Here is a 27116-nt window from a genome sequence, read left to right as displayed (position 1 = left end):
ACGATTGTGGGGACGTGATCAGAAAGACAAAAAGTGTAGCGAAGCGGCACTTTCTACAGAGAAATGAGTCCCCTTGAAATCCTCTAGAAAATAAAAAATATACCTCGCTGACAACCCGGCTAATGATTTATCTTGTCTGGCAGCAAGAGGGAATGAAAATTAAAAGCCCTGTTGTCAAAATGAGTCCAAGCTGTGTACTACAGGCAGGTCCAATAATCAACACCCCCTCATCAGCATCTTGTCTGCCTGTCATTTCTCCTTCCTGTCCCTCTTTAGTATGTGGTTTCATCTCCTCTCTCTTTACTTTGATTTATTTCACTTCTCTTCAAGCTCCTTGTGTTTCCCTATTTTATCTGACTGATGTCCCTTGATACTCTTCTTTCAAAATGTCCTAATTGCTTGCTCACTCATGTTTCCCCATCATCCCTCTCTCTCACTATGGTCTCATTTGAAAGTAGCACAGTGAAGTTCATCAGCACATCTTTGCAAAATAGCAGACAGTCTCACTCCCAGCTCATCAAATACCAAGGCTTGGTCAGTGCCCTGGGCGGCAGACACCAAAGCACAGAAGCACCCTTAGGGGTGGTACTACGTGTAGCGGCTGTTTCTAAAGCTGAGGACAACTACAGTAGCATAAATAATAGAAGCAAAGGGCAGGTGAGAGAGGAGGTGGATGGGTCAAAAAACACTGGACATTCACCAGTGCGTCCGCTGTTCTTTTCTCATGTAAACATGCATACATTGTAGCCAAATCATTAAATCCACTGACAGATGGAAGTGAATAACATTAATCATTTTGTTACAGTGCAATGTTCTGCTGGGAAACCTTGGGTCCAGGCATTCCTGTGCATGCCACATACTGTGCACAACCCATGCAAACACCATTACAGACCAAGTACATCCCCCATCCCTTCATGGAAGCAGCACTCTCTGATAGCAGTTACCCCCGAGCAGGACAATGCAACATGGAAAACTGCAAAAACTGTTAAGGAATGGCCAGACAGAGTTCAAGGTATTGACCTCACCTCACAACCCTCACAAGTCAAAAGATCTGCCGTCAACGCCCTAAGGCCATAAACCCAGAGGTCTTTTGACCATGTCTCGACAGGTCAGAAACCCCATCATAGATGGGACTTGGTTCTGACATGTTGAGGCCCAAATACAGGACCTCTGGGGTACCAGTTTGTCCAACAGATACTGGATCAGATTGAGATCTGGGGAATATGCAAGCCAGATCAACGCCCTGAGCGCTATGTTATGTTCCTTTGAGCCATTCCTGAGCGCTTTCTGTGGTATTCCATGGTGCGTTGGGCCATTGCCATTTAGGAGTGTCATTGCCATTGGCCTGAAAGCATATGGCTGCGTGAAGCATTTCAAGTGGCATCCACATGAGTACAGCTCCCAAGGCTTCCCAGCAGAATATTGCATTGTGACAAGATAATGCTATTCACTTCACCACTCAGTGGTTTTAATGTTTTTGCTGATTGGTGTATGTCATGTGACATTAGATTATGTTAGTGAAAACCATACTTATTTTAGGTCAACCATCATGTTTCTTTCTAAACTTATGCTTTTGTTGTCTTAACTTAAGAAAGTAGACCTAAAAATGAAGTCCTTTACTTGTGTTATAAGTTAATTTTAAAAAGAGACTGCATGCATTTAGTGAGGAGAAACTGTACATTTCCTGTGAAAACAGAATTGTATTTTGAAAAGACATAATGCATGTCACAAGCATGAATTGAAACACTGTCCCTAAACGTCCAAAACTGACACAGGCGGGTACCCTGGGCATCATATTTTGATGTGTAGGGCCATCAACCCTCAGTTTTTGATGTTGGGATGAGAATGTGCTGGAAATAGGCATTGGCTTGTAACATAGGCTTGGTGACTTGCAAAGTACAATGCTGGCCAAATGGGAAGAACAGAGTTAGCAATGTTCACAGATTCTTCTACAAGTAAAATGCTCAATCCCATGGCAACCTTAGTCACACCATAAAAATATCCAAAGTAGCTTATTTTGTTGTGTTAAGTATGTTGTCCTATTTGTAGAAGTTCCTTAACAAGTGACACCAGATCTAAATGGAGAATTGGTTATCTGAAATTAGCTGAATGGATTTTAGTAGAGTTAATATTGCATTTTGTAGCTGCTGGTGATAATGCCTTTGCAGCCATATTGCCTGTGATTTATTGACACTGCGGTAGATCCTTTTTGCCAAGTTAATAAGCTATGATAGCCTCCTCGGTTTTGGACTCTCCAGCTCTCTGTTCCCTTGTAGATCAACCTATTGTGTTTCCCCTTTCCTCTCTTTATTTCAGCTGTTTGATGCTCTCTGCTGGTTTTTCAACCTTTCCTAATTGCTCCTACCTCCTATCATCACCTTCTTGCTCTTTGTCTGCACCTCCTTCTGATGCTCCTTCAGCCTCGCCCATTTCCCTGTTAGCACCATTGTAATATATCTGTACATAAGAATGGCCAGTCAACATCTGCATCACCACATCTATGGTGTTAAACCCAGCAGGGCCTCATTCCTCACACCTGTCCAGTCTCCCGCTGCTACTCTTTGTGCAGTCCTTCTGCCTGCAGCGCTCTGCTGTATTTAGTGTGCTTCCCAGTGTGGCAAGACAGATAATGGAAAAAAGAGAGCAAAAGCGAGAAAGAAATACAGGTGGAGAGAGGAGGAGGCTGAAGAAATGAAAGGGTTCAGCCCCGACTCTCTTCTCTGTAGCCGCAGGCAGCTGTATTGCTCTACAATGCCAATAAACAAACCTCTCCCCTTTGGTCGCACTTCATCTTCAAGATTAGTTTGACACTCCAGCTTTTTTAAGATAGGGAACCATGGAGAGTGTCAGGGAAGATAAGAGAGCGGGTGTGACACACGAAAAAGGGCTGTGAGCCAGACTTGAACCCTTGATTTCACAAGCACATGGTAGAAGCTCAGCCAGCTGATTCACCGGCGCCGCCTCCTTCTACATCTCATACGTGTTTTCTCCAGTTTTTTCCGTCATCGTTCCTGAAAATCTCTCCTCTCCTCTCGCTTCTTAAAAACACTGAGTAGGAGTAAAATGCCTGAGACCACATTCTTTTTGTTTGCTCATAACTGGAACTAGACCAGAAACAAATTCCCTCAAAAGGCAGTTTATTTACCCAAAGAAATTACTTCCATTGTTATCAGCAATTATGCAAATCCCCTAAGCCATTTCCAACATGTGGCCCCAGTTTTAAAAAAGATAAAAAAATCACAGCATTTTGTTTGAATTATAAAGATTTATGTACATGCTATCTTGTGGTTTTCCCTTTTTAACTCAAAGAAAAACATTACACTCAAACAAAGGACTCCCCTAGGGTAGATAAAGATGGCTCTGCTCTGTGTGAGCAGTACTCACTGGTCTGGACTAGGAGAGACATGAGTATGTGTTGTATGAAATAATGTTCATCTTTAAATCTTTTTATGATTAACATCACATCTGAATTATGTGAGACCTTTTTTTGGTGACCGTCACCTTTTGTTGTAGTACATGTCAAATTTTTCCACATGTAATACATTACTCTCACAACAAGATGCCCAACCAAATAGATTTAACCCCTTTAGCATTAAACAGACCTCTGACCCAGGATACCCCCCCACCACTGCCTCCCATTATCACTTATGTAAGGAGAGATTCCTGAGAATTGTTCAGACAAGGTTGTGACCCCATGTAGCTTCCCGTCAGACTCAACAAATTGCCTGTGCTGAGAGAGCCGAGGCAGCCTCCTGGGTAACACTGCTGTTTTCCACTCGTACAGTGTGGCACAGACTGAGCTCAAATGTGCCCACAGACTGTTGGACAAATGTAAAGGAAATCAGAGACAAACATGAAAATTCTTTACATTCCTATTTGGGCTTAACCCAGCAGCTTTGTGTTTGTTGTCCTGTTTTTAATTATTTGAAAGTGAATTTCTTGGGTGTTATGATTTGTATTTGTTATTTCTAACATTTTATAAATGGGTCCAGACCTTTGAATTCACCCACTAAACCAAGTTGACTTATTTGTCTGGCATCATGACATGAAATAGTTGTTCCTTGGTTTAAAATAAAACGATCCAGTGAATGCCGGGGAGGGGCAAACGGTTAGCCAATCAGCGACTCAGGCAGGACTAACACCGCTGTCAAACTGATGTCAAATACTGTCAAGCTTTGTACTGGAACCAGAGATTTAAATGCCACATATAAAAAAAAAAACACTAACCTTTTTATGTCACCTCTCTTCCCTTCTTTTCTTCCTACATCAAAAACAAACACTCTCTGTGGTCTCTCTTATGGGTTGAAAATCTAGCTGTTCCACTTAGTACTCCCCCTAGAGGCCTGGAAGACTTCTGTTGCATTTATTTTAGGGGATTTTGAGTTTTTGACTGTGCATTGTTTCTGTATTTGCAGTGTGTTTGTGATATATTTGTTTTGGCCTTTTTGCAGTCTGTTTTTTCTTCATTTACTGCACCTTTCCCTTTGGTTTATTTGTTTTTAGATTTTGGTATGAGTTTTTGTCAATCCAATCCATGACAAAACTCGACACTAAGAGCAAGTGATGCAGCATAAAGAGCTAGAAAGACTGCCTATGGGTGAGAGTGAGGGCAGGTGGAAGGGTCAAGCAAAACCGGACTTTCTTCCAGTAGATCAAAGTTTGTGTCTAGTGTGAAACTAAAAGTCAATGTTGTTTTAATGTAACATTAGGCACTTAACGCATGGATTGTTGCCCACTGATAACGCTCACATGATGTATTAATGTCGCATTATGTTACATAACAATATTACTTATTTTAACCCAAAACATAATCCTCTTTCAAAACCTAACCTAGATGTTTTGTTAGCTGAACTAAATTGGGACTGTTACATACATACGTAAATCATGTGTTACAGTGTGTTTCTGCTGTGAGCCACATAGATGTGCTAAAGGATGCCCACTATGTCACTCTCAGATGCTGAGGGGGATGACAAAGTGTTGGTAAATGAAGAACTAAGATTGAGAGCAGGTTATTGAAACGTGTTTGCCCCTGCTGGCCACTGTACGGGTCTGCTTGGCAGAGCATTTTCCAAATCTTTACAGTGTATTGTAAGCAATGAGTAAACTGGTATCATACAAACATAAGTTTAACACCCAGGTTAAAAATACAGGAATTTTCTTTCAACCATGCCTATTATCATGAGCATTTCACACTGTTAACACGACTGCCAACCATTTTGCAAAGCATATATTTACAGATTGATTTCCCACCTTCCAGCAGCTTACTTCTATCTCATAAGATTACAAAAATCAATGTACAAAGACTTGAAACCTGCTTTTAATGGTCAATCAATCAAAGCTAGCATTTAGTCAGCTATAGTTATACTATCATCATGCTGCAGCAGGCCTGTTCCGATCTCTCCCATTGCTTCCCATTTCTGCCTGTATATCATTGCATTTGTTTATGCATAGCTTACAACTCTCCCCTTATAGACTGGAGGGTGAGACACATTAGTTGTCTACTCTGGTCGTTGTTTAGGCTTCGGTAGCTTTAGGGTTGATTCATGGTTGGGAATAAACCATGAATAAAGAGAGAAATACGAGATGTACCGTGCCTTTGCGAAGACAATAAAACATAGATAAAATAACAGGCACATAAACATTATCTCTCGCTCTACTTTGTTTCACTCCCTTGCTGCTCTGTAGCTGTGGTTTCTTGGCTGTAGTGATTATTAGTGATATTAGAGTGCAGGCTGTAGTCTGTGTAGTCTCTCGCCCCCACAGGTCAGCACAGTTCAGCCCTACAGGAAGAGGCTGTCTGTGGGAGAGTGCAGACCAAAGCCACAATCAGGTTTTGCTTCGCCATGCTTCACCCACACTTAATGATAAAACTGTTTCTCTCTATCTCTGTCTTTCCTCCCATGCTTTTGTTTAGATGCATTCTCTTTTTTTCCTCGCTTTTCTCTTTCCAAATCAGATCATCACCAGGGAAAGACAGAGATTGAGATCAAACTGAGTGACACTGGCTGATAAATAAAAACAAAATTTGTTTAAGAAGACAATAAGAAACTGATGCTGAAGTTCTACTCTCGCTATCAGCTGCTGGTAAAGTGCCTCCTTCCAAAATCAATGAAAGCTGATCACATTGTGTGCACACTGCAGATGCATTGTTTCACACCTGATGGAAACGTGCATGCTCAAAAATGGGCCAGATTAAATCCCTGAAGACTGCATTTCCACCTCTATCTAGTGCAGCGAACCAACAAGGAAATAGATTTTGTTGTTTTATGGTTTATTGAGTCAAACAAAACAAGTCACAAAAATTCACACAAACTTTCATGCCCACTTACAGACAGGCCTGTGTTTTAAAGTGACAAATCCGATCCAAAGCGCAAATTATTTCAGGCGCCTGAATCAAGTTTGCTATGGCATAACAGTTTCTTGAGCAAAACAAACAGTGAAAAGCACCAAAGCTGTTGTTTTGCACACTATTTGCTATAGTACAGATGCATTTTCCCTCTGCTCTTCTTTCAAGACAAGCTGCTCTGTGGCAGCTAGAATGACACATTGTCACGTTTAGTAGAATTTGTGGGTTACAGTGACTCCTCTGGGGCTCCGATGAGAGTCAGAAATGACAAACCAGGGAAATGTGACAATATGAAATATAAAGGAATGCATCTGGACAAGTCTGAATGCATATTAATCTTGGCATTCATAGGAGAAACTAGAATTAAGTCTCACTGTCTTAAAAGTGTCCACTCTTTTTGTTTCACATTTGTCTGTCTGAGCTTGCAAGTCAACAAGGAGGACTTTGTTCTATACATTCATTTCGCCTGCCTCTCATCCTCCATATTGACATAGTGACTACACCTATATGTCTATATGTAGAGTAGAGAATATAGATGGACAGTGTGTAATTACTGAAGTAGTACAAGTAATATTCCTTTGGTTTTAGGGAAAAGTAAGGACAGCACACATTAGTCTGTGTATACTTTTATAATGCATTTCTCACAACTTAATGTATGCAAACCACAGACTTTAAAAATAATGGATGCGACCACCTCAACATCACTTATTGGTTTGTGGAGCATTTTGAAGTCTTGAGTTCTGCATTTTAATCATAAACATCTTGCTTTTTTTTGCCAAAAGTGACAATATTTAGCTCTGGATGTTGCAGCTTGATGCAAACATACAAAAAATGCTCCAAGTTCTGGATCAATAAGCAGTCTTCCATAGTTAAGACTAAATATTCTTTTTGTCTCACTTTCTCGTGATTTCTATGTTTCTCATGCACACTCAAACACACATACTTGCGCACAGTGTTCACCAAAGCTCAGGTCATTTCTGCTTGAGCTGTGCAGTGAGGTGTGTGCTGTGGTCAGTTCAGTGGGCGTCTGTTTCAACGTATAAACAGTCCTTTCCCTGCCAGAGGCCTTATCAGCAACTGGCCTTCCTCAGGATGTCTGCCAGCCACACACACAAAAATTTACAGTACACACACACACACACACACACACACACACACACACACACACTCAGTGGAAAATCCTGGTCATAGCTTGATTTGCTGTTTTTTCCATCTTAAAACCGTTTTAGTAATGGATATTTGCTGTTACAGTTACAGAGGTATTTCTTGAGAGATCAGGTAAACCCTGAAAATAGTGGATTTAGTCTGGGTCCAATCTCACAGCCATTATGCATCTTGTAGATATTAGGAAAAAAAATATCCCAGAGGAACTGTCAATAGTTTTCTTTTGGATAGTGGGTTGTTTTCTTCCTGCAGTAAATGGAGAAATTCCCATTTACTGCTCAGTCCACATCTCAAATGTCAAAAGTCAAACTTCTACTCCTAACTGAATTTCTGACAAAATTTCAACATTCAGAAAGTTCTAAAGCCATGCCATATTCTTGCTTCTCCATTCCCCATTTGGGATACACAAAGTAACCCACTCTCACATACACACAGCTAAAAATTTGATCCAGGAGAGGCTGTTTTTCAAAGCCTAAATCATGTGAGGAGAACGTGCAGGCAACACTTTTTCAAAGTGTATCTCCGTGTCTGTATATGCATCTTCCTTGCAGGAATGACAAAACCAAGCAATGAAAACAAAGAAAAAATGTAGCACTAGTTCTTTGTTTTGTCAGGGATGATAGCCAATGATATCATGTCTGTCGGTGGTGCAAGGTAAGACTAGACTATATATGGTCTTGAATGTTTAACTTCCAGAAAGAGATATTTGATACCATGTGCATATAAAAGCAATGATGTATTGCCTCAGTAATACACAACCTATGTTTCAAATATTGAAAAAATGATGCCTGTATAAATAAAATCAGTTTTACAGATGTGGTAAGCCAACATATTTGCTTGATAACGTAGATCACCAGAGGAATGTCTGTTCAAAACATATACAGTATTTAGCTTGATGAATGAGGCACACTGTAAAACTATGAAAAGAATGGCAAGCCTAAACATTGATGTATTGCCACATAGGGTTTAACTGAAATGTTATGAAGCCCCAGGCAAAACATGGTCTCATTGATGAATGATTACACATTACTAGTACTAAATGAGGATAGTTTCTAAAAGAAATGCTGAATTTGAGTAAAACTGGATTTTAATTTTTATCTCACCATGTGTGTTTTTTTCAGTTTATTAAACAGGCACTCCCTGATTATGACCTTTCATATTTTAAAAACCCAACTCATAATTTCATTTGGCAAATGGGGGTGCGCAGACAAATCAGAATGCTTGTGCTTTAGTGTATTTAGTTCATTTTGGGAATAAAACTTTTTTTTTCCCAGAAGGCTTCAAGCTGTTGGATTTGATGTTGTTTGAAAGCTGTGAGCTTTGCCAGTAAAAACAGTTTGATTTTTTTCACACTTGCATCCACTCAGACACACTGTACATGTACACACACACACACACACACACACACACACACACACACACACACACACACACCGCAGGCTACACTTGCACAGATAATTGTGTGTTGCAACACTTGGCATAAATCTCAAGCTGCCAGTGAACTTGAAACTGTAACAATAGCACACCAAATTATGTTACCAGACACCGAAGGTATTTAAAATGATTAGTAGGAGAGTATTTCTTTCAGTATTATGAAAGATCAGATTAATTGCTTTTCCAAGAAAAAAGATCATTTGAAAAAAATGCAGGCAAAGTCAAAATATTTGACAACATAACCTGATTTCAGGTGAGTTGAAGAAATAGTAGGAGCAAAACTTAGGCTGATGCTGAGTGATGACGGTCCCTGGCAGTGGCCACAGCCATTTGTTATGATCACATTCTGCATATTACAAATACTTTATTTTCTTTGTACTCCCATGATTATAAAAACAGTCTGCATATGACTTGAAGTTGTTATACTGAAATGTATGTTTATGAGCTGTGGAGTGCTGCAGTTAAACATTTTTAGGTTTTCACACACAGCCAGACACATTCTAACACATGCTTTTGCAGAATCCTGGGGTGCCAGACTTTGCATAACACTGCCTGTTGTTATTTTAACATTTTAACTGTGTTTCTGCCCACAATTGAGCAGTGAGACTGCTGATATACAGCAATACACTTCCAGAGTTAATGTTCTGTTTCAGACAAGCAACAAAAGATCTCTGCCACCAGGATTTCGGACCCTGCCATCCCCGGCCACCTGACTGTCCATACAGTGTACCCTTAGACTTTTTCTTGTAGTTATAACAGGAGCACAGAGAAATCGGGTGGTATTAATATAGACAATATTATAGAGAAAAAAAACATGTACAGATTAAATTTAGGTGGGTGGTCAACAAAATATTGGACTTTAATATGGTAGACAGTTTGTTTTCCATTTCAACCTTGTCTTTTTGTAAGGCACCACAATTGTTCCATAGTCTCAACCATGTGGTTTTTATTGTAACCATGACAGCAAAGGTCTTCTAACCTTAACTTGGTGCTTATTTGAAACCAAAACTGTGATCTTTCCCTAAACCTATATCTAATCAAACCATAGCGACAGAGTTGTCAGCTCAGAAAACATATTTATTTTCCAACAGTGATTTGTAACAGGTTTGAAAGGCGCAGAAAAATTATGCTGTCCTGTTGATGGAGGCATCAGTATGGCAACATGTGGATTCTTTAGCCTACTAAGCACACCAGGTCTAATGAGCCTGGCCACGAGACACTCACTTGCAAGTTCTCCACAAAGGCCTCACTCCCAAAAGGGGGGCCCGATCTCCAGGCAAAGTTACTCTTTCCCAGGTTTTGTAGCTTTGATCACTCTCAGGTCAACAATTAACTTTGGCGAAAGAGCTTGTTGGATGGTCAAATGACATCTGAAACCCCCTCCTCCTACAATTTTTCAGACATTGAAATTGTGCAGGCAGTGTGTATTTTTGTAATTTTCTGAATCTGACAAGTATGCTCACTTTATGCAGTGACTGACCAGCTGAGCAGAGGTGAGAAAGCACACAGGATGTGAACCCAGCTCTGTTTTCCCATTCTTTACATAAATTACTTCCATCACTGTTGGTATGTACAAACATATGCAACGCTATGAATGCCTCTGGGAAAGATGTGTGCTGTCATTCCCATATTCAAATGATTATCTCATCAGTAATGGCCAGCTTTTCACCCTGCCTTCGAGTCCAGCCATTCAGAACAACTGCAAACATTTTCTCCTTCAGGGCCCAAAAAACTCCAAGCTAACAGTCAGCCGGCCATCGGTCAATGCCGGGCCATCATGAGCGTCACCGACAGAACGTAGTGCTTGTCATGTGTCGTGCACTGTTGATCTTTGGCAGCTTTTCTTCAGATGATTTAGTATGTTGAATTGGTATCAGAGACAGCGGAGTCTATCGAAACTTGTCAAACTTGTCCCAATTAGATTATTCTTTTAGTAATTCAGCTCTTAGGCAGAAATGCGGCCAAAAATGAGTTTCCTCCGTAGGGTGGCTGGGCTCTCTCTTAGAGATAGGGTGAGAAGCTCGGTCATTCGGGAGGAGCTCGAGTAGAGCCGCTGCTCCTCCGCGTTGAGAAGAGCCAGATGAGGTGGCTCTGGCATCTAATTAGGATGCCTCCAGGACGCCTCCCTGGTGAGGTGTTCAGGGCACGTCCCACCGGTAGGAGGCCCCGGGGAAGACCCAGGACACGCTGGAGAGACTATGTCTCACAGCTGGCCTGGGAACGCCTCGGGGTCCCCCGGAAAGAGCTGGACGAAGTGGCCGGGGAGAGGTTAAGTCTGGGCTTCCCTGCTTAGGCTGCTGCCCCCGCAACCTGACCCCGGATAAGCGGAAGAAAATGGATGGATGGATTGATGGCAGAAATGCTTCATAATGCTATTGTACCAACAGTAAATATGCTTTGTTCTTTCAACATCAGGCTGTGTTGTTAATGTGCCAACTGGCTAACTAGCATCTTAAATCTGTCCTGCTGGTCTTCCCATTTCCCTTTTGAAAGACTGATACAGACTACTGCTATCTGCTGGCATGGTTAAATTCCTCTCATGCAGTCACATAACGTATATGCTGGTTGGCCGCCGGCTGCAGTCTTGCTAGTTTATTCAAGTGCAACTTTTTGGCTAACTTAGATGCCGTGAGGTGATACAACGGTCGGCTTTTGTTGTCAGTAGTTCTTTGATGTTGGTTTGTTGTGTCTGGACCATAAGATGTGGCCAAAAGACATACTACAAACTACTTCATTTCAAGCCTCACCCAACCTTTAGGCATGTTGCCTTGCCTTGGGAAACCCTTCCAGGAGCTGTTTACCCAAAGGTCTCCAGGGTCATGTGGTCATGTGAATCCCTCCGCCATGATCACTTTCAGTCTAATACCCTGTGGCTGTAGGACCAAACCACCATTCAATTTCATGCTCCATATTCCCGATCTCAAGACAAAGAGATACTTTAGGCAGAATCTTACCCCACACCACTGTTTGATTCAGAGACCACTATTTTGACATTTTCATTCCTTTTAACATAAGAACAAGCAAGACGGGACAGACATTGTCTAACCTCGGCACGCAGGGAAAAAGACAAGAGAAGAGTGAGACTCTAGACATCCTCGGGGTCTGAGGTGCGATCTGATCCCTCCTGACAGGAGACGGTTCATGTGATCGGCAAGAGGGAAGCTTAACCCTCTAGGCCACATTACACCCTCTTTCAGTCCGCTGCTTTAGATGAAAGGATGTGAGCTGATTTTATGCAGAATGTTGGACACATAGGGTTAGGGGAGGATTTAGCCTCAGATGTGAACATTGTCTAAGTTTGTGTCTGACAAGAGGTTCTCTGTGCAAGTCTTCAGAAAGAAAGTAACATCTTCTTTTATCAGTTTTATAATAATGAGCAGGAAGCGTTCTGAAAGCTCCTTCCAAGCTAGTGCTGAAGGACTTTATTTAATTTATGTTCCTCTTATTAAATGTGTATTGGATTCCGTTGTTACTGTACTACAGTCCTATTTATGTGCCATATGGTGTTCGCTCGATCAACCCCACCACACACTCACAGACATCCTCACATGTTCTGCTTCCCGTACTCTTATTTAGCCATTATTACAAACGGCATCATCAAAGTAAACAAAGTAATTTATGACACAATTAAAGTGCAAATTAGCAGTTCGGCTATCAGCAGTGCGAGTGTCAACGTCTCTCTCCTCTGTCTTAATTAAAATGAACCCTGGGGCCTCAGAAACATCCATTCAGATGGGTTTTATTTAGACGCCTGGCATTGCTGCAGCTACACCATATATCTGTGTGAATATTTCATGTGCTCTGTATATCCCTGCACTCACATGGCATGTCAAGCCAAAGTGTGGAGGCTATATTTTAGTGTGCTTTGCTGCCGAGCCATTTAAGGTGGATGTTTGCTTTTAAAATGTGTTCCACACACTCTGAGAGGGGAATTGGCTTTGGTGGTCTGAGGGATCGGTGCAGGAGCAAGATAAGAGATAGGAACTATTAGCCTGGGCAGTTAGCCTATTTAAAGACTGTTAATTATTTACCTCATTTACACTACAGAGCCGAATGGTCCAGCCAGGGTTTACTCATTAGACTGCTTTCTGTTATTGAGATGAACAGAGCTAACTAGGGGGTTTACTCTTTAAATTTCACAGAGATTATACCTCAGTGAAGCTAGTTTTGATGCTTCTAAAAAGCACTTTTGATGTTGTGTGGAGCTCAACCTGGTCAAAGCTGGCCTCATGTGGCCCTGTGGCAGCACAGCGGGGAGCTAACTTAAAGTCCTCCAGTAATAATTAGACTGGTGCATGGTGGGAGTTCACTGCGGGGCAGGTCTCGTGCCTGTGGGCTAAATACACATACACATGCACATACCACAGAAACACAGCAGATGCATGAATGAACACAGGTCTGTGCACAAAAAAGTTTTAATTCACCAGGGTTCCTGCATATTTTGATTACCAAAATTTCAAAACTTGTCCAGGACTTTTCAAGGACCCATAATGCGTTTTATCTTCTTACCCCACTTGCCCAGCATTTTTCAACCAAGCTATTTTCACACATAATTTCAGCTAGCTGACATACATAAAGGGAGAGACGAGCGTAGGGAGAAAATTACCAAACATCTTCAGCTGCAGAAAATACATTTGCAGTTGTGTTACATTTCATGGAAGGTTATCCCCACAGAAGATTACTGTAACAATTACATTACACGCAACAAAATTCCATGACTTTCCCAAGACTTTCAATGTTTTTTACTAGGGCTGTCAGCAGGAACGCATTAATCGCGTTAATCACGCGTTGTGATTAAGGTCTGTAATTAATGTGTTATCTTTTTAAGCGCAATAATTGGGCCGACAATTCCATCTTTAAGAGGCTGTACCAGGCTGAGTTTTAAAGCTAGAGTTAATGATACTGGTGTCATATGACCCAATGAATCCAGTGGTACTAAGAATGTCATACTAGATTCTCAGAAAGGGGTTGAAATTCAAAAGTTAGGGTAAATTTTGGTAATGGAACAATGCGGGTGTCCCTTGACCTCTCACCTTAAGTATCTGAATGAAAATGGGTTCTGTGGGTACCCATGAGTCTCCCCTTCACAGACATGCCCACTTAGTGCCACTCCCATGAAGGTTTTTGCTGTAATTTGATTCCTAATCACTACAATCTGGTAGGAATTACTGTATTCACCAATATGGACTTCAAACTGTTTTGAAATGCAAAATAATGGAATTGAAAACATTAAAAATTAAAAAAATGCTATTTATCACGATTAACAGCTGAAATTCTGTGATGAATCACAAAAAAATAATCTAGTTTAAACTAGTTTTGACTAATTCCATGATTTTTTTTCAGGCCAGGAAAATGTGATTATGAAATTCCATGACTTTTCCAGGTTTTCCATGATGGGGGGAACCCTGATACACACAATTACACACAGGACTGCTTTACTTCAAGTCTCCCTTGTGGTGATTTGCACTTCAGGAAATCTCTTGCTATAGACACGCTCACATCTACAAACTCGAAGCTGCTGCACTATCAACACAGAGAGTGGTTGCTGATTACCATGTTTGTGTGTGCGTTCTCCGATGAGCCCATTTATCTTTTAGGGTGTTATTTTTTTTTCTGGGCCAGTCGGTTGCAGTGGGCAGGCTGGTGAATCTATCATACTAAGAGAGCCAGAGAGCGTCTTTTCTTCCCTCCACCCCTCAGCACCATCTCTGCCAACACCTCCACCCCTTTCCCACCCTCCACCCTCCACCCTCCTCTTTTCATTTTTTTGTCTCTTTCCCTGCTGAGGTTAAAAGAAAGACAGGGTCAGTAGCACTCACAGAAAGAGGAAGGACACGAGGTGAGTGGAGCTGCATGGCAGGTGAGAAGCAAAACACCCTATGAGAATTCACTTATTTTTCTGACTCATCTTCCCATTTTTGCCTTGTTTGCCCGTGTCCTCTCATTATTTTCTTTTTTCTCTCATGAGCAATTTGCTCTCTTTATCCACCATAATTCCATTTTCTTTACCTCCCATTGCTCATCTTCTCTGAACCACCTCACCTCTCTTTTCTCACTCCCTCTTTCCCAGCCTATTTTTGCAGGGTAGAACATGGGTCACATGTTTTTGCCTGGGATGTGTGACATAGAGTGTGAAGAGACAGTGTGTGTGTGTGTTTGCATGAATGTGTAAGTGCATGAGAGAGAGAGAGAGGCAGCATGGTGTTTTTCTATCCGCAGAATGTTAGCACTGCTCACACAGCTTTGGCAGCTGACACAATGCGGGAGGAATAAATGGGCAGGCCAAGTCAATCAGGCAACACACATGCATGCATTCAGACGTTCACACACACACACACACACACACACACACACACACACACACACACATACATGCAACACAGTGAAATGAGTATTGAGCGACTCCGTGGCATTCAGCCAACTCTTTTTTTACAGAAGCGGTATCTGAATGCGTCTGATCTATGTTCTCCTACATGTATGTGTGTTTGTGTGTGTGTGTGTGTGTGTGCACGCGGTGGCGCGAGTGGAAGTTGAGCTGGGTGGCTGTCATCATGTGTAGATCAATAGAGTGTGAATTTAGAAGTGATGATTTCTTCCCAGAGTGGTCCTGCCTGCTCTGCAGACTGTGCTGCACAGCCGTCGCCTGCCTGGCTTCACACTCTGTTGGTGTCAGGCGGGCTCTTTATCACCAGGGGGTGTGTGACTGTGAGGGGGTATAAATTGTGTTTGTGTGTGCCTTCATGCAAAAATGTCTTATTTCATGTTTGCCCGACTCTGTTAGAAATTCCTGATTGCATGTGTGTGTATGTGTGTCATCTGTTTTGGCTGTGTAAGTAGAAAGCAGTAATTAATGAGCAGGGGGACTCAAATTTATTTATAATCCACGTTTCCGTGAGAGTGTTTTGATACATCAGCCAAAACTTTCTGTACATTTAAATATTTTATCCATGTTTGGTGTTTGTGTGTGTGAGTTGTTTTTACCTGTCATGGTGAGGAGAGGGGGATGTAATGTGACATGGCAGCACTGTAAGTGATCTACTTGTTTGTTGCAACGTACAGCACACCTCTCTTTCCCTTCCTTTTTCTCCCCATATCTGCCATCCTTGGCTGCACATCTTCCTCTGCCAATGTCTTGTCTATTTCTCACATTTTTTCACCACCACTTTCTCCTCTTTTTTTCCCTCTATCTCTCTGCCATTCCTTACTCTGCCACCCATCTCCAACTGTCACCGCTCATTTTATCACTTGTCACCACCCTTTTCAACCCATTTTAACATCTGCTAATGTTGACACAGGAATAGTCCGATACCCCCACATGCTAATTAGCGGTAGCAGTTACTTTACCATCCTCATTAACTTCCATGAGCGGAAGTAGCCTTAGTGCTAACGTAGCTGCAGCTAGAAGGGGTTGGCTGTGCGCTCCGATGAATAATAGATGGTGTGTCACTTCCCTTATCGCTAATGAAAGCAGGCAGCTGCTGCTTGTGCTGGAATACCATGAGGGCATGAGGAGAGCCGCCTGAGAAAGGAAGATGCTTTCACTGTGTACGGAGGGATGAAGCGATTGAGCGATAGGCTGATAAGAAAACAGTTGCAGGGAGGGCATGGCATAAGGGTTATCTGTGCTTTGACAGACGAGGCAGAAGCAGGACAAGGGTGGTGACGCTACAGTCATGTCGAAGCTAATGCAGATAAAGTTAAAATCTATTTTAGACTTCAATCTACACTATTTCTACCACCAGGAACAGCCTTTTCAAAACACTCTCCAAAATGATAAAAAAATTTAAAAGAATGTCCACTCCCCTCCAGTGATCACTCACTTTGTATTTAAAAATCGTTCCAACACTTATCCCAGGTTTTATATGACTAAGTATAAAACTGGTGATTTGATTGATGGTTTTTAATGTCCAGATATAGCCACCTCAGTTTGCAGGGACCACTTATGAACCACAGGTAAATCACTGTCTAAAGGCCCAGACTGGGAGATTCATTCAGATTTTAATTTCAATTATGATTTTGGCCCACAATTCTCAAAACAAAATAATGAAAGAGACTCATTGTGTTGTATTGAATTAAATATCTTTGTCATTGGAGTCTGGTTGCTTTAAGGACTGTCTGACAGCAAGATAAAGTTGTAAAAATGGTCTGAATTTAGCAAAGAGATGTTTAGTTGGTATTATTTTTAACTGGCTAAAATATATTTTGCTAATTCTTATGACATAATGTATTTAAAATTTATTTCACTTTTATTTATTTATTCTCATTTATTCCCATGTTTTCCAGGCTAATTGTATTTAATGTTAAAAGAAATTCAGTTCAAAAGAAATACCCCAGTTAGCCAAGGAATAATTGTGTTAAATAATTGTTAAATAATAGGGATATCAATTGAAATAATATTGATTATTACTTTTGCCATGATCGAGTAGTTCTAGCCCAGACACACCAGACCAACATCATAGAAATAGCGGTGAAGAAACCAACTGTTGGGTTGTGTCACGTTGCCTCTGTCTCAACTAAAAAGTTGAACATAAACATACCAAAAAAACACACCGCAAACTACAACTGATGGCCAAATAGCATGTATGTTCTGCATCTGCGTGAGAGGAAATAACTTTCCGTACCAGCAGATGGCGCTACTTGCCATTCAAAAAGGGAAACAGGAGGACTGTCTTGATGCTAGTTGGACAGTTAGTACACTGACAAAAAAATCCAATGTTGAAAGAACGAAGCAGATTAACTGTGCATCAGTGAACAATAACATGAATCATTAGGAGTTGTTTCTGCTAGGGAACTCAATAGCTAAAGAAAAATGATCTTACCTTACATACATGTATGTTAATATACAAGTTTGCCAATCAAAGTAATTTCATCCACCAATGAACTTTCTCCGACACCAATTCAACATGCTGAATCATCAGGAAAAAAACGCCAACAAGGGCCAACGGCGTGGTGCAAATACTAGGGTGACAGATGTTCACCTACGGCCCAATACTGACCGACAGCCCACTGGTGGCTTGGTGTGTCAGAGCCTTTGTGCTCAGCCATACGACAACAAACTCACAGTGTGTCAATGGGAACCCTTGCAGCGTGTGCTCCACAACAATTTATTGAAATACGGAATAAATAATCACAGAAAGGAGCATAACATAACTGTACTCTTTTGAGAAAAAGCAGGGCTTTTGCTTTTCATTCATTTTTATGGCAGTCTTTCACCTTTTAAGCTTCTTATTCAGCTGTAATCTGATAAACACAATTTTGACTGTTAAAGTTTATTTAATTTATCCTAGCAGCAGTGTGGTGTAATTCTGAGCAGTGATCGGTGCCCAGTACAGCCTTGCTGAAAGGTTGAACATCAAGGTGCAAATTGATTTACTGTTGACGTGTGAAGGCCTTTTGTGAACATACCTTGACATATTTAAGCCACCCCAAGTGGTCCAAATGCTGGCCGGATTTAGATGCGGTTCTATTTACACTTGGGTGTCTGTATACACAGTCGTGTGGACAAGAAATTCAGGGGATCAGGTGTATTCAGAGTACGTTCTCAAGGTTATTCTTTCAGAATACCTATCACATCAATGCAAAGCAACAGAATATTTGGCAGCAGTATAACCAGATCCTTCCATGTTGAATCAAAAGGTACATCGAAGGTCACCCTCCACATGCTTCCTGTACATTCTTTGGCATCTTTCTAAATGCAAGTGGAATCCTTGGGTCCTGCAGTGTTTGATGTCCTTACAGCTAATTTCCTTATGTGGCAGCAGAGGAAACTCGCAATTGAATAGAAAGATAGACTTAAAATGCCATCAATTTGTGCCTTTTGGTTTCTTTTTTTGTATAAGCATAGGTTCCTTTTGTTTGCCCTGAGCTTAGAAAGAAAATTCCTATTCAGTAACGGAACATAGTGTTTGATGTAAGCTGAACTAAAGCAGTAATAATAGAGTTTTTCAACACATAGATGACTTTTTTTGTCTCTTTTGGGCTCTACAAATAATTGATAACCAGCAAATGACTAGAGGTAGCCAGCTTTTTACTTTTGCTTTTATTACTATTGTACTTTGAGGACAACATGTGCTTATCACACTTTGATTAAAATTCATTTTCCACTCAAAGATCGGCTCTCTAGAAAAGTATTCAGCACAGCCCATTATCTTAATTTGCAGCTCCTCATGGAAAAAGCAGCCTGAACTGACCTACAATAAAGCAGTAGTCTGCTTGCTTGAGCCCCGCAGGATAATTTTGCCACTGTTTAATGAAGCCCATAGACAGAAGTTCCCTCTCTCATTTTCTCTCTGGGGTTGTTAGCCAGATGTTGTGTAGCAAAAAGGAAACAATCTGGCCCCTTGTGAATACTGGCACTGTCATACTGGACGAGACTAGATCATACTGGATTAGGACTGGAAAGAAAAGGTCTGGATGATGAACCAGAATGAGCTACAGTGAAGAAGATTAAAGCCAAATTGGCCCAGAGGATGTATTATATTAGTACTGTTGTAATGTACTCTACATAGACAGAGATAATCTTAGACTGGAGTGAGACTGTGCTCAAATGTCTTGTAGAGCAGAGGGATTGATCTGTTCCTGCAGAGCACACACAGAATAAGTACTGAGATATCCAATAAATGTCTCCTGGTTCTGTCTGCATGATATGGACAGCAACAGCATAACCCATTTCATCTGGTTCAATCAGAAACTTTCCAGTTCCCAGTTGTCTTGTTAGTGAATTTTCTCAGCTTGCTGCTCTAAAGCATCTCCATGCTGTAGTGTGTCATTATGTAAAATTGTCATCCACACCTGCAACTCACTAGATTGAACTAATTGCACTGTCAGCTGTGGCTCTCACTCCCACTTGTATTATAAGAAATGTGTCTTTAATGGGATCCAGATGAGTACATAATGGATGATAAACATCGGATTTAATGTAACCTCCTGAAAAAAAAGGAACAGCTTTCATGATGTGACACTAAATCCTTTCAAAGAAAAGCTTTACGGAAAATTCTAAAACCTAACAGCAAAAGTACAAGAATATGTACAATGAAAAAATAATAATATAATTCTAAAGCTAGCTAAAATTAGCCACCTTAAACTACTGGTCAAACACAGCAGCTGAGGCTGAAAAATGAAGCCAGTGCCAAATTGCCAAAAACTGCAATTGTTTGACAGGCAACTTGATCTCCATAGGTAATTTGCCCCTTCATGGCAGCTGTACAGCAGGTGAATTATTAAATAACTCAACAGTTTTCATTTTATTAAGGCTTAATGTTAGGCATAATAAAGGACAGGTCGCTTTGAGTGTCAGGCTGTCTGCCAATAATGTCCTCGGCTTCTCAGTTAGATCCACCCCTCGCTCCACCACAGTGCTAGTAACTTCTGGTTCCAAAACACCAAGATGGCATTGGCTGCAATGTAGAACTTTAGGCCTCAGAACAGGAGTCCCCAAACCAGATGGTGACATGCCAGTATTTATACATTTTCTAAATTATGTTCCCAATTTAGAGAAAAATAAATGATAAAGAAGGCTATGCTTTATGGCATAGCTACCTTGTGACTCCCTACCACAGCATAGTATTGCGTATCCTACACAGCTCCACCTATTTGTCCTAATATGGCACTTTTGGCCCCAAAGAAACAAGATAGTGAAGCCCATAAATGCTAAATTTGAGTCTTCAAAAAGGTAGTCCACTTACTAAAGTGTGATGTCATGGTGGCTACATCTACTTCTTTTATACAGTGTGTACGTACACAAGACCAGTAAGGCGCTGCTGCAAAGTGCATTGAATTGAGCAATGGAGCATATTATTGCAGAGTTATTCAAGTAATACTGTGTGGTTTCCTCTTATCAAAGTTGCAAAGTTGTCTTGTTTTAATGTCTTGTTTTAATGGTATGAAATAGCACAGGACAGATTTGGGTTGTGTGCTCCTGAGCAGGTGTATAGAGGTAGGTGTAATCCATGAGATCCTATTTGCACATGCTGCTTGTTTCTGTTTACTGATACACCCCCTTCTCCCATTTAAATGTAGCTGATGAGACTGACAACCAACAACAAAACAAAAAACAAATACAGAACAACCAAAAAACTATCCACTTTACTGTAGTAATGTCAAGAGAGAGGTCTAGGGTAAGGGTTAAGGTTAGAGTGTGAGGGTTAACCCAAGGTCTTGACAACAAACACAGTTGTGATCCTGATTGGCTTTAAACAATTACTCTCCTAATTCGAATGAGGTAAGCCTGCTTAGTGAAAGCTTTTAAATCCTGTAAACTTCCCTGATTCAGTAAATGAATCCGTAATGGATATCAAAACAAAACCAATTCACTGAAGTTAGAAACTGCTGTAAAAACAGCTAAATTTTTTAATCCAGTAACTTTAAATTTAGAAATGTCCTCAAGTAGCTTTAAATGTTAATAAGGCACATTTAAACACCTAAATTAGGTTGCAAAGTAATCTTTGAGTCAGGTGCCCCATGAGATGCTACCTTCCGCTGCTTTCTTGAAATTGCACTCCTGTAAGATTGTGCAGCACAAGGCATTTAACCAAAATGTTCAGTACTTTGCATATGTGTGTGTCTTTATCTGTGTTTGTCCCCACATGTGCTCTTGCTTGAATGTTTCTCTCAGGCTGAGACCCAGCATATTAAGTCCAACTGTTCTGCCTTCGTTCTCAAGGTAGTACATGGGTAAATAGAGATTGCCAGTCCCATGTCAGAGCTGTGATAAGGACTTGGGGACCTGTTATTGTTGCTGTCTTTTCTATTCCTCTCTCCTCTATTGCTGTTTGCAGCTCCCCACTGTTGCTTTCACATCGCTAATGAACACTCATGTTTAGAACGGCAGCCGGTGCACAGTGCTCAAGTGTGTTCGTATGAGAGACTGTAATGCATTCATGCATACCTTTTTTATTTATTTAATGAAATGAGTACGAGACAGAAAATGACAGAATGAGAGCTGGAAGAGAGGGAAACATAACGGCAAAGCTGCTCTGCATGTCTGTGATACGAGTGTGCAGCTGCCACTCCCATCTCTGCCTCTTTTCTTACTTTCTCACCCGCTTTCTCTCTTCCAACCGCCCACCTCCTGTCCCCTGCTCGCGCTCTCCAGTCCTATTTCCTGTTGGCCTGTCTTCTGTGTAAGCCTGCTCTGTGTCACAGTATCAGACTAATTCAATCTCCAGTACACAGGCACTCCAATGTAATGACCCATGACATTCAATTAATGCTTTCCCCCCTTTTCTTGGTAGGTTGGGTCAGCAGTAATTTTCTGAGAATGTGTGTTTGTCTGGTGTGTGTGGGTTTATATATAATTTAAAAATGCTTGGCAGTCAGTGTAACCTTAACTTCTATCGTAACATGCTTGATTTGTACAAATAGCAGTTTTCCCCATTGGCTGTATGACATTTTACAATACCACATTGAGTATTTAGTTGATTCAATGGGTCTCTATTCCAAAAATACCCAAAAAAAAAACAACAACATTACTTAAGCTGAAGTTTCCATGCTGATGACATATGAAAACCCCTGGCTGTCAGTATGAGCTTATTTACTGTACTCTTATTATTCCTGTCTTCCGGGCTTCACATTAACCGATGTCGTCGCCTCTCGACCAGCTGTCATAGTTATTGGATTGCTGATGACAGATTACTGCATGTCCTTTAAGGGGTTATGTCGTGCGTGTGCGAGACTGTTCAAAAACAGTGACTCAACCAGACACACACATACATACTGTAATCACACACACATTAACACTGACAAAGAGAGTGACTAAATGGGTGCTGACACACGCAAACACAGTTTTGGACACACATGCCCGTGGCTTCCTTTTAGCCTTGTTTAGCCTGTGGCAAATACTGTCAATTTGGATTAACAAGGCCTTTATGAGCTTTTAGCTCATAGTCATTATGACTGTAATCCAGTGTGGATCATGCATCACCAAGGGCTTCCAATATTTAATCACCAGCCTAACCTGGATGATCCACTAGTTACCATGCTGCAATAACACTGCATATACAAACTTATGCCTTTGGCAGTAGATGTTTATAGAATGATAATATGGTTAATTTTATAAGGTAATCATCCATATTACCTTGCTGAATATCACCAAATGCAGCATGATTTCTCTGTTGCCCTGAGGCCTTTCATTAGTTATACAAGCATTAAAGCTAAAGTAGGTAGTTTTTGGGGCTTGTGTTGTAAAGGAGCAAGGGGTGGATCTGATTGCAAGCTGAGGACACTTTCTTCAGACAGTCTGTCACTCAAGCCACCCGCCATTAAATATGCGTAAATTATGTCCTTAATAAAATGTAAATGGGTGAGTTATAAAAAATAAAATAAAAAATCACTTCCTGTACAGTTGTCATAAATGTTTAAAACAGCTACAGAGACCAAAAGCATTTTCATACAAACACGTTTATTTCTGCTGTGAAGTTAGGCTCTGATTGGCTGTTTGCATTCAGGCATTGTGGATTCTTGCAAATGCAATTAGGAGCATTAGGAGAAGCCACAGGAACAGGATTTTATGAGACTATGTATCTCAAGACATTTTCAGCAAATAAGTTATTTTTTGTTTTATAAAAGTTACCTAGTGTAAGTTTAAGAGTGACTTCCCCCTAATCAAAGGGGGAAACTTTAAACAATCTTGACAACTGCAGTGTGGGTAAGGCTAGGACTCTTTCCAAGCTGTTCTGATTGTTACTGTGCCATTTTTTTCCCTACAGCATCATCTTTTTTGTTGCTTCGACCCCTACTTGTTACTTTCTATCATACATTTGCCAAACTCAAACCCAAACTTTCATTCATCGTTCTCCACTTATTCTCCACCCTATCTCCATTCTTTATTCTCTCCCCCCTACTTTATATCTCAGCTCCCCCTCTTTCTGTCCCCTCTCCATTCTCTCCTACTCTACCTCTGTCTCTACGTTTCGGTAATGATCTAATTAAGGAGGGTTTTGTTGCCTGCCCACTGTGTATAATTGCCAGCGGGGTCTGCCTGTACTTCACTCAGCAATTACGAGCAGCATTCTTCTGCTCCCAAATCGCCTAATTAAGCCTTAAGGACAGCGGGCCAATCATAGTCACATTAAGCATCAGGAGGAGTCAGGAATGCCTGTGCTCCCCTCACTCCTGGGACATGCAGAAGTAGTGGATTGAAGAATGGTTGCCATGGTTGCAATCACATGGTGTCAGATCCTGTGCCGAGGCTGTCAGTCAGTTGATCTGTTTGCCTCTCGCTCGATGTGTTCTTGTATGTCTGTTCATCTGTAACGGAGACAACATTTGTGCTCCAGGTCACCAGCTCTTTTCATTATTAAGGCTCTATCTATAAAGACGGTATAGGGGCCAAATAGAGCTTGTTATAGTTCCTGTTTGGGCCCTGGGTGGACTGGCTGTCATTTTGATTGATTGCATTGCCAGCTTGTGTATTGCTTGCCTTGCAATATGTCTCCACTCAGCACTGTACAACACAGAGCTTACCTACTGGCCAGGACTATGAACTACAAACTTTTCTATATTAGCAAAGAACTTTACAGTACAAGCACACAAAAATAATGCAATGGATGCCTTATTGCATTCATAATCAATTACAGTAGTTCTCTGTCACTAATATGCTCTCATCCCAAGTTGTCACATATTGCTGCTTTGTTAGCAGACTTTTGCGTTTACATATTACGCTCTAGGTATCTCCTGCATCTGCTGAGGACATTCTGGGACGCTGCAGCCAATGCTAGGATGTCAACAAAAGCACATGGTTAACTTTAGGCAACAAAAGCACATAGTTAAGATTTGGCAAGAAAAGCATACAGCAACCAACGTTGGGATGCAGCAAAAGCATGTAGATAGGATTAGGCAACAAAAGCACGTTATTTGGTTTTGAAAAACACATCACAGTTTGGCCAGACTTTCATACGGGAAGTGAACACTGTCCATTTGTTGGACACAGCCACCGCACCTCCCACCCACCCTATAGCGGTCTTACCAGGAGCATTTCAACCTGACTGCAGCCAGTGGCGTATCATAACACTGCAAAAGGTTCTGTCCAGCTGCGTTCTCAACTAACACCGCCCGTCAGCTTATCTATCAAACTGCCACAAAAGGCAACTTTTGATGTTGTTGTCTGACACCAATATCACTGACAAAGCAAGGATATTTGACTGCTTCGTAATGAGGATGGGCAGTGGTCCCAAGCTTTAGAGTGTGGGTGACTTTTAGAGATCCAGTTTGGTACAGGTTCAGTTGAAAATTGATTCAGAAACGACTGAACTGCTACAAAGAAAAGGCCAACTAGTATGTTCAGTATTTATGCATTAGACTTGTTCTTAGTGTCACAAACTTCTTGTCGGAAGATACAATGTGGAGGTGTGTGTTCCCATTCTTTAGAGACTTCAAAACAGCCATTTCAAATAGGAAAATCGCCTCTGTAGAAACAGTGTTTCCATATTCCCACTAGACCTCTATCATCTTTGAGTGTAAAAAATGGCATCAAAATAGGAGAGCAAATGACATATGACAGAGACAACACCATTAAAGCAATATGACCTGCACTGTTGCAATATTCTATCTATTTGCAGTACAATATAGCATCAGTCATAACAACAGGCACTTGTGCACTAGCAGATATTTTTCTCCAGTGACACAAATCTGCATGGAACTTGCATGAATAATGTGTGCCTATTTGCTAAATAGCCTTAAAGTTGACATTTGTCCGTATGGGCTCAAGTGTTCATTTAATATGGATTTGAGCTGTGCAGCTCACTCAAATCTGGCCAAATTGCCCAGCTTTTATTAGTAGTATTGGATATTTTATTAGGAAGCTTTACATAAGCCCTTAAAAGTTCTGACTCCCCTTGCTGAATTGTTTTCCATCTCACTTAGCTCTACTCCTTAGTAAGCTCATTGTAAAAAAGGGGCGACTGGCTCTGGTTTCTTGGCTTCTCCAAGTGGAACAAATGATACATGGTGGCACCAAATGGAACGTGTTCCCTTCTGTGGGTCTGTCCAGGGTTGTGTTGACTTTAAATGCCTCAGCAAGGCAAATCAAATTAAGTTAATGGACACAATGGAATTACCTTTCCCCTCATTGCACTATTAATATTTACTGTTACTTGGTATACCTTTTTAATGTTGTCTTCAGGAAAGTAGCTGAGCCTGCACAATAATTAAGTGCATATTTACCTCCTTTTTCTATTACATTTAAAGTCACAGCTGCATAGGAGCCAAATAATTGAAATGCCTTTCCACACCCCAGTACAACCATCTGGACTGTTAGTACTGCAGCCCTGCTGTACACGGAACTATTTGTCAGTATACAGTATAAAAATGTGCTGTTTTAACACTGTGTGATTAAAATATTGCTACATGTAAATAATATTTGGTTTATCTAAATACCATTGCAAATTGCTTAAGTTAGTTTTGACAGCAGTCAGCATATTTTGTACAGTTTTTGTCCCCTGGCAATCCAGCAAAGGCCGGAGGATGGTCTTGCATAACTTATTGAATATCTTATCTCAGAGAGGCAAATATTTGCTCTCTTGTTATATGAGTTGTCTTATTTCAGTTGCTGCACTGAACCAATGAAAATATTCAGTGAATCTTTGAGAACAAGAAACTTAAACAAAAGAAACCTTCGGGCTGTTTGAGGCTGCACAATTTTTGGAACCTAATCCGCAAGGACCAGACACTGTTTTCTGATTTCACACATCTGTCATTCTACTGTAAAACATTAGAGTTGGCAGAACGTTGAATACAGTTATGTTCAGAAGACATTGATGGATAATATTTCAGTTTCTCACACATCTCTCTCATTTCTGTTTTATCCAGGCTGCCAGCTCCAACTGTAGCAAACACAAGTCGATGACTGAGAACTCTGTGTCCCATGATGGACAAGAAAAGTGGTGAGTGTCACTAAAAGCGTTTAAACAAACAATCTCCTTGATACTAGCTTCATCTGCCACAAATCAGATTTGTCTTACTTTTCTACAACTCCAAGTACAGCAGTTAATCCTGTACAATCAGACTGTCCATTACACAATACAATAAAGACTTAAAGGGTTAAACATTTAACTTCCTAATCCTCTGTGTGGCCAGAAGCAATGAAGGCTTTATTTCCTTCAGGTGATAACCGTCCCCTGTCTCATACGGTATTCATAAGTTGACACAGCATGAGCAGCGTTTTGCATGCTGATTA

General features: G+C 41.0%; 1 protein-coding gene across 1 annotated transcript in view; it reads left to right on the top strand.

Moving 5' to 3' along the window:
• The window catches only part of kank4 (KN motif and ankyrin repeat domains 4), an 84923-nt gene that overhangs the window by 36003 nt on the left and 21804 nt on the right, over positions 1-27116 (top strand). The window contains exon 2 of the mRNA XM_042512409.1: positions 26750-26823. Coding sequence (XP_042368343.1) covers positions 26805-26823 — 19 coding nt within the window. The 5' untranslated portion in view covers positions 26750-26804. The remainder of the gene's footprint in view (positions 1-26749; positions 26824-27116) is intronic.

This window comes from Plectropomus leopardus, chromosome 3 (assembly GCF_008729295.1).
Source record: "Plectropomus leopardus isolate mb chromosome 3, YSFRI_Pleo_2.0, whole genome shotgun sequence".
Taxonomy (NCBI): domain Eukaryota; kingdom Metazoa; phylum Chordata; class Actinopteri; order Perciformes; family Serranidae; genus Plectropomus; species Plectropomus leopardus.
Note: the sequence above shows the minus strand (reverse complement) of the source record. Positions and strands in the feature narration are given on the sequence as shown.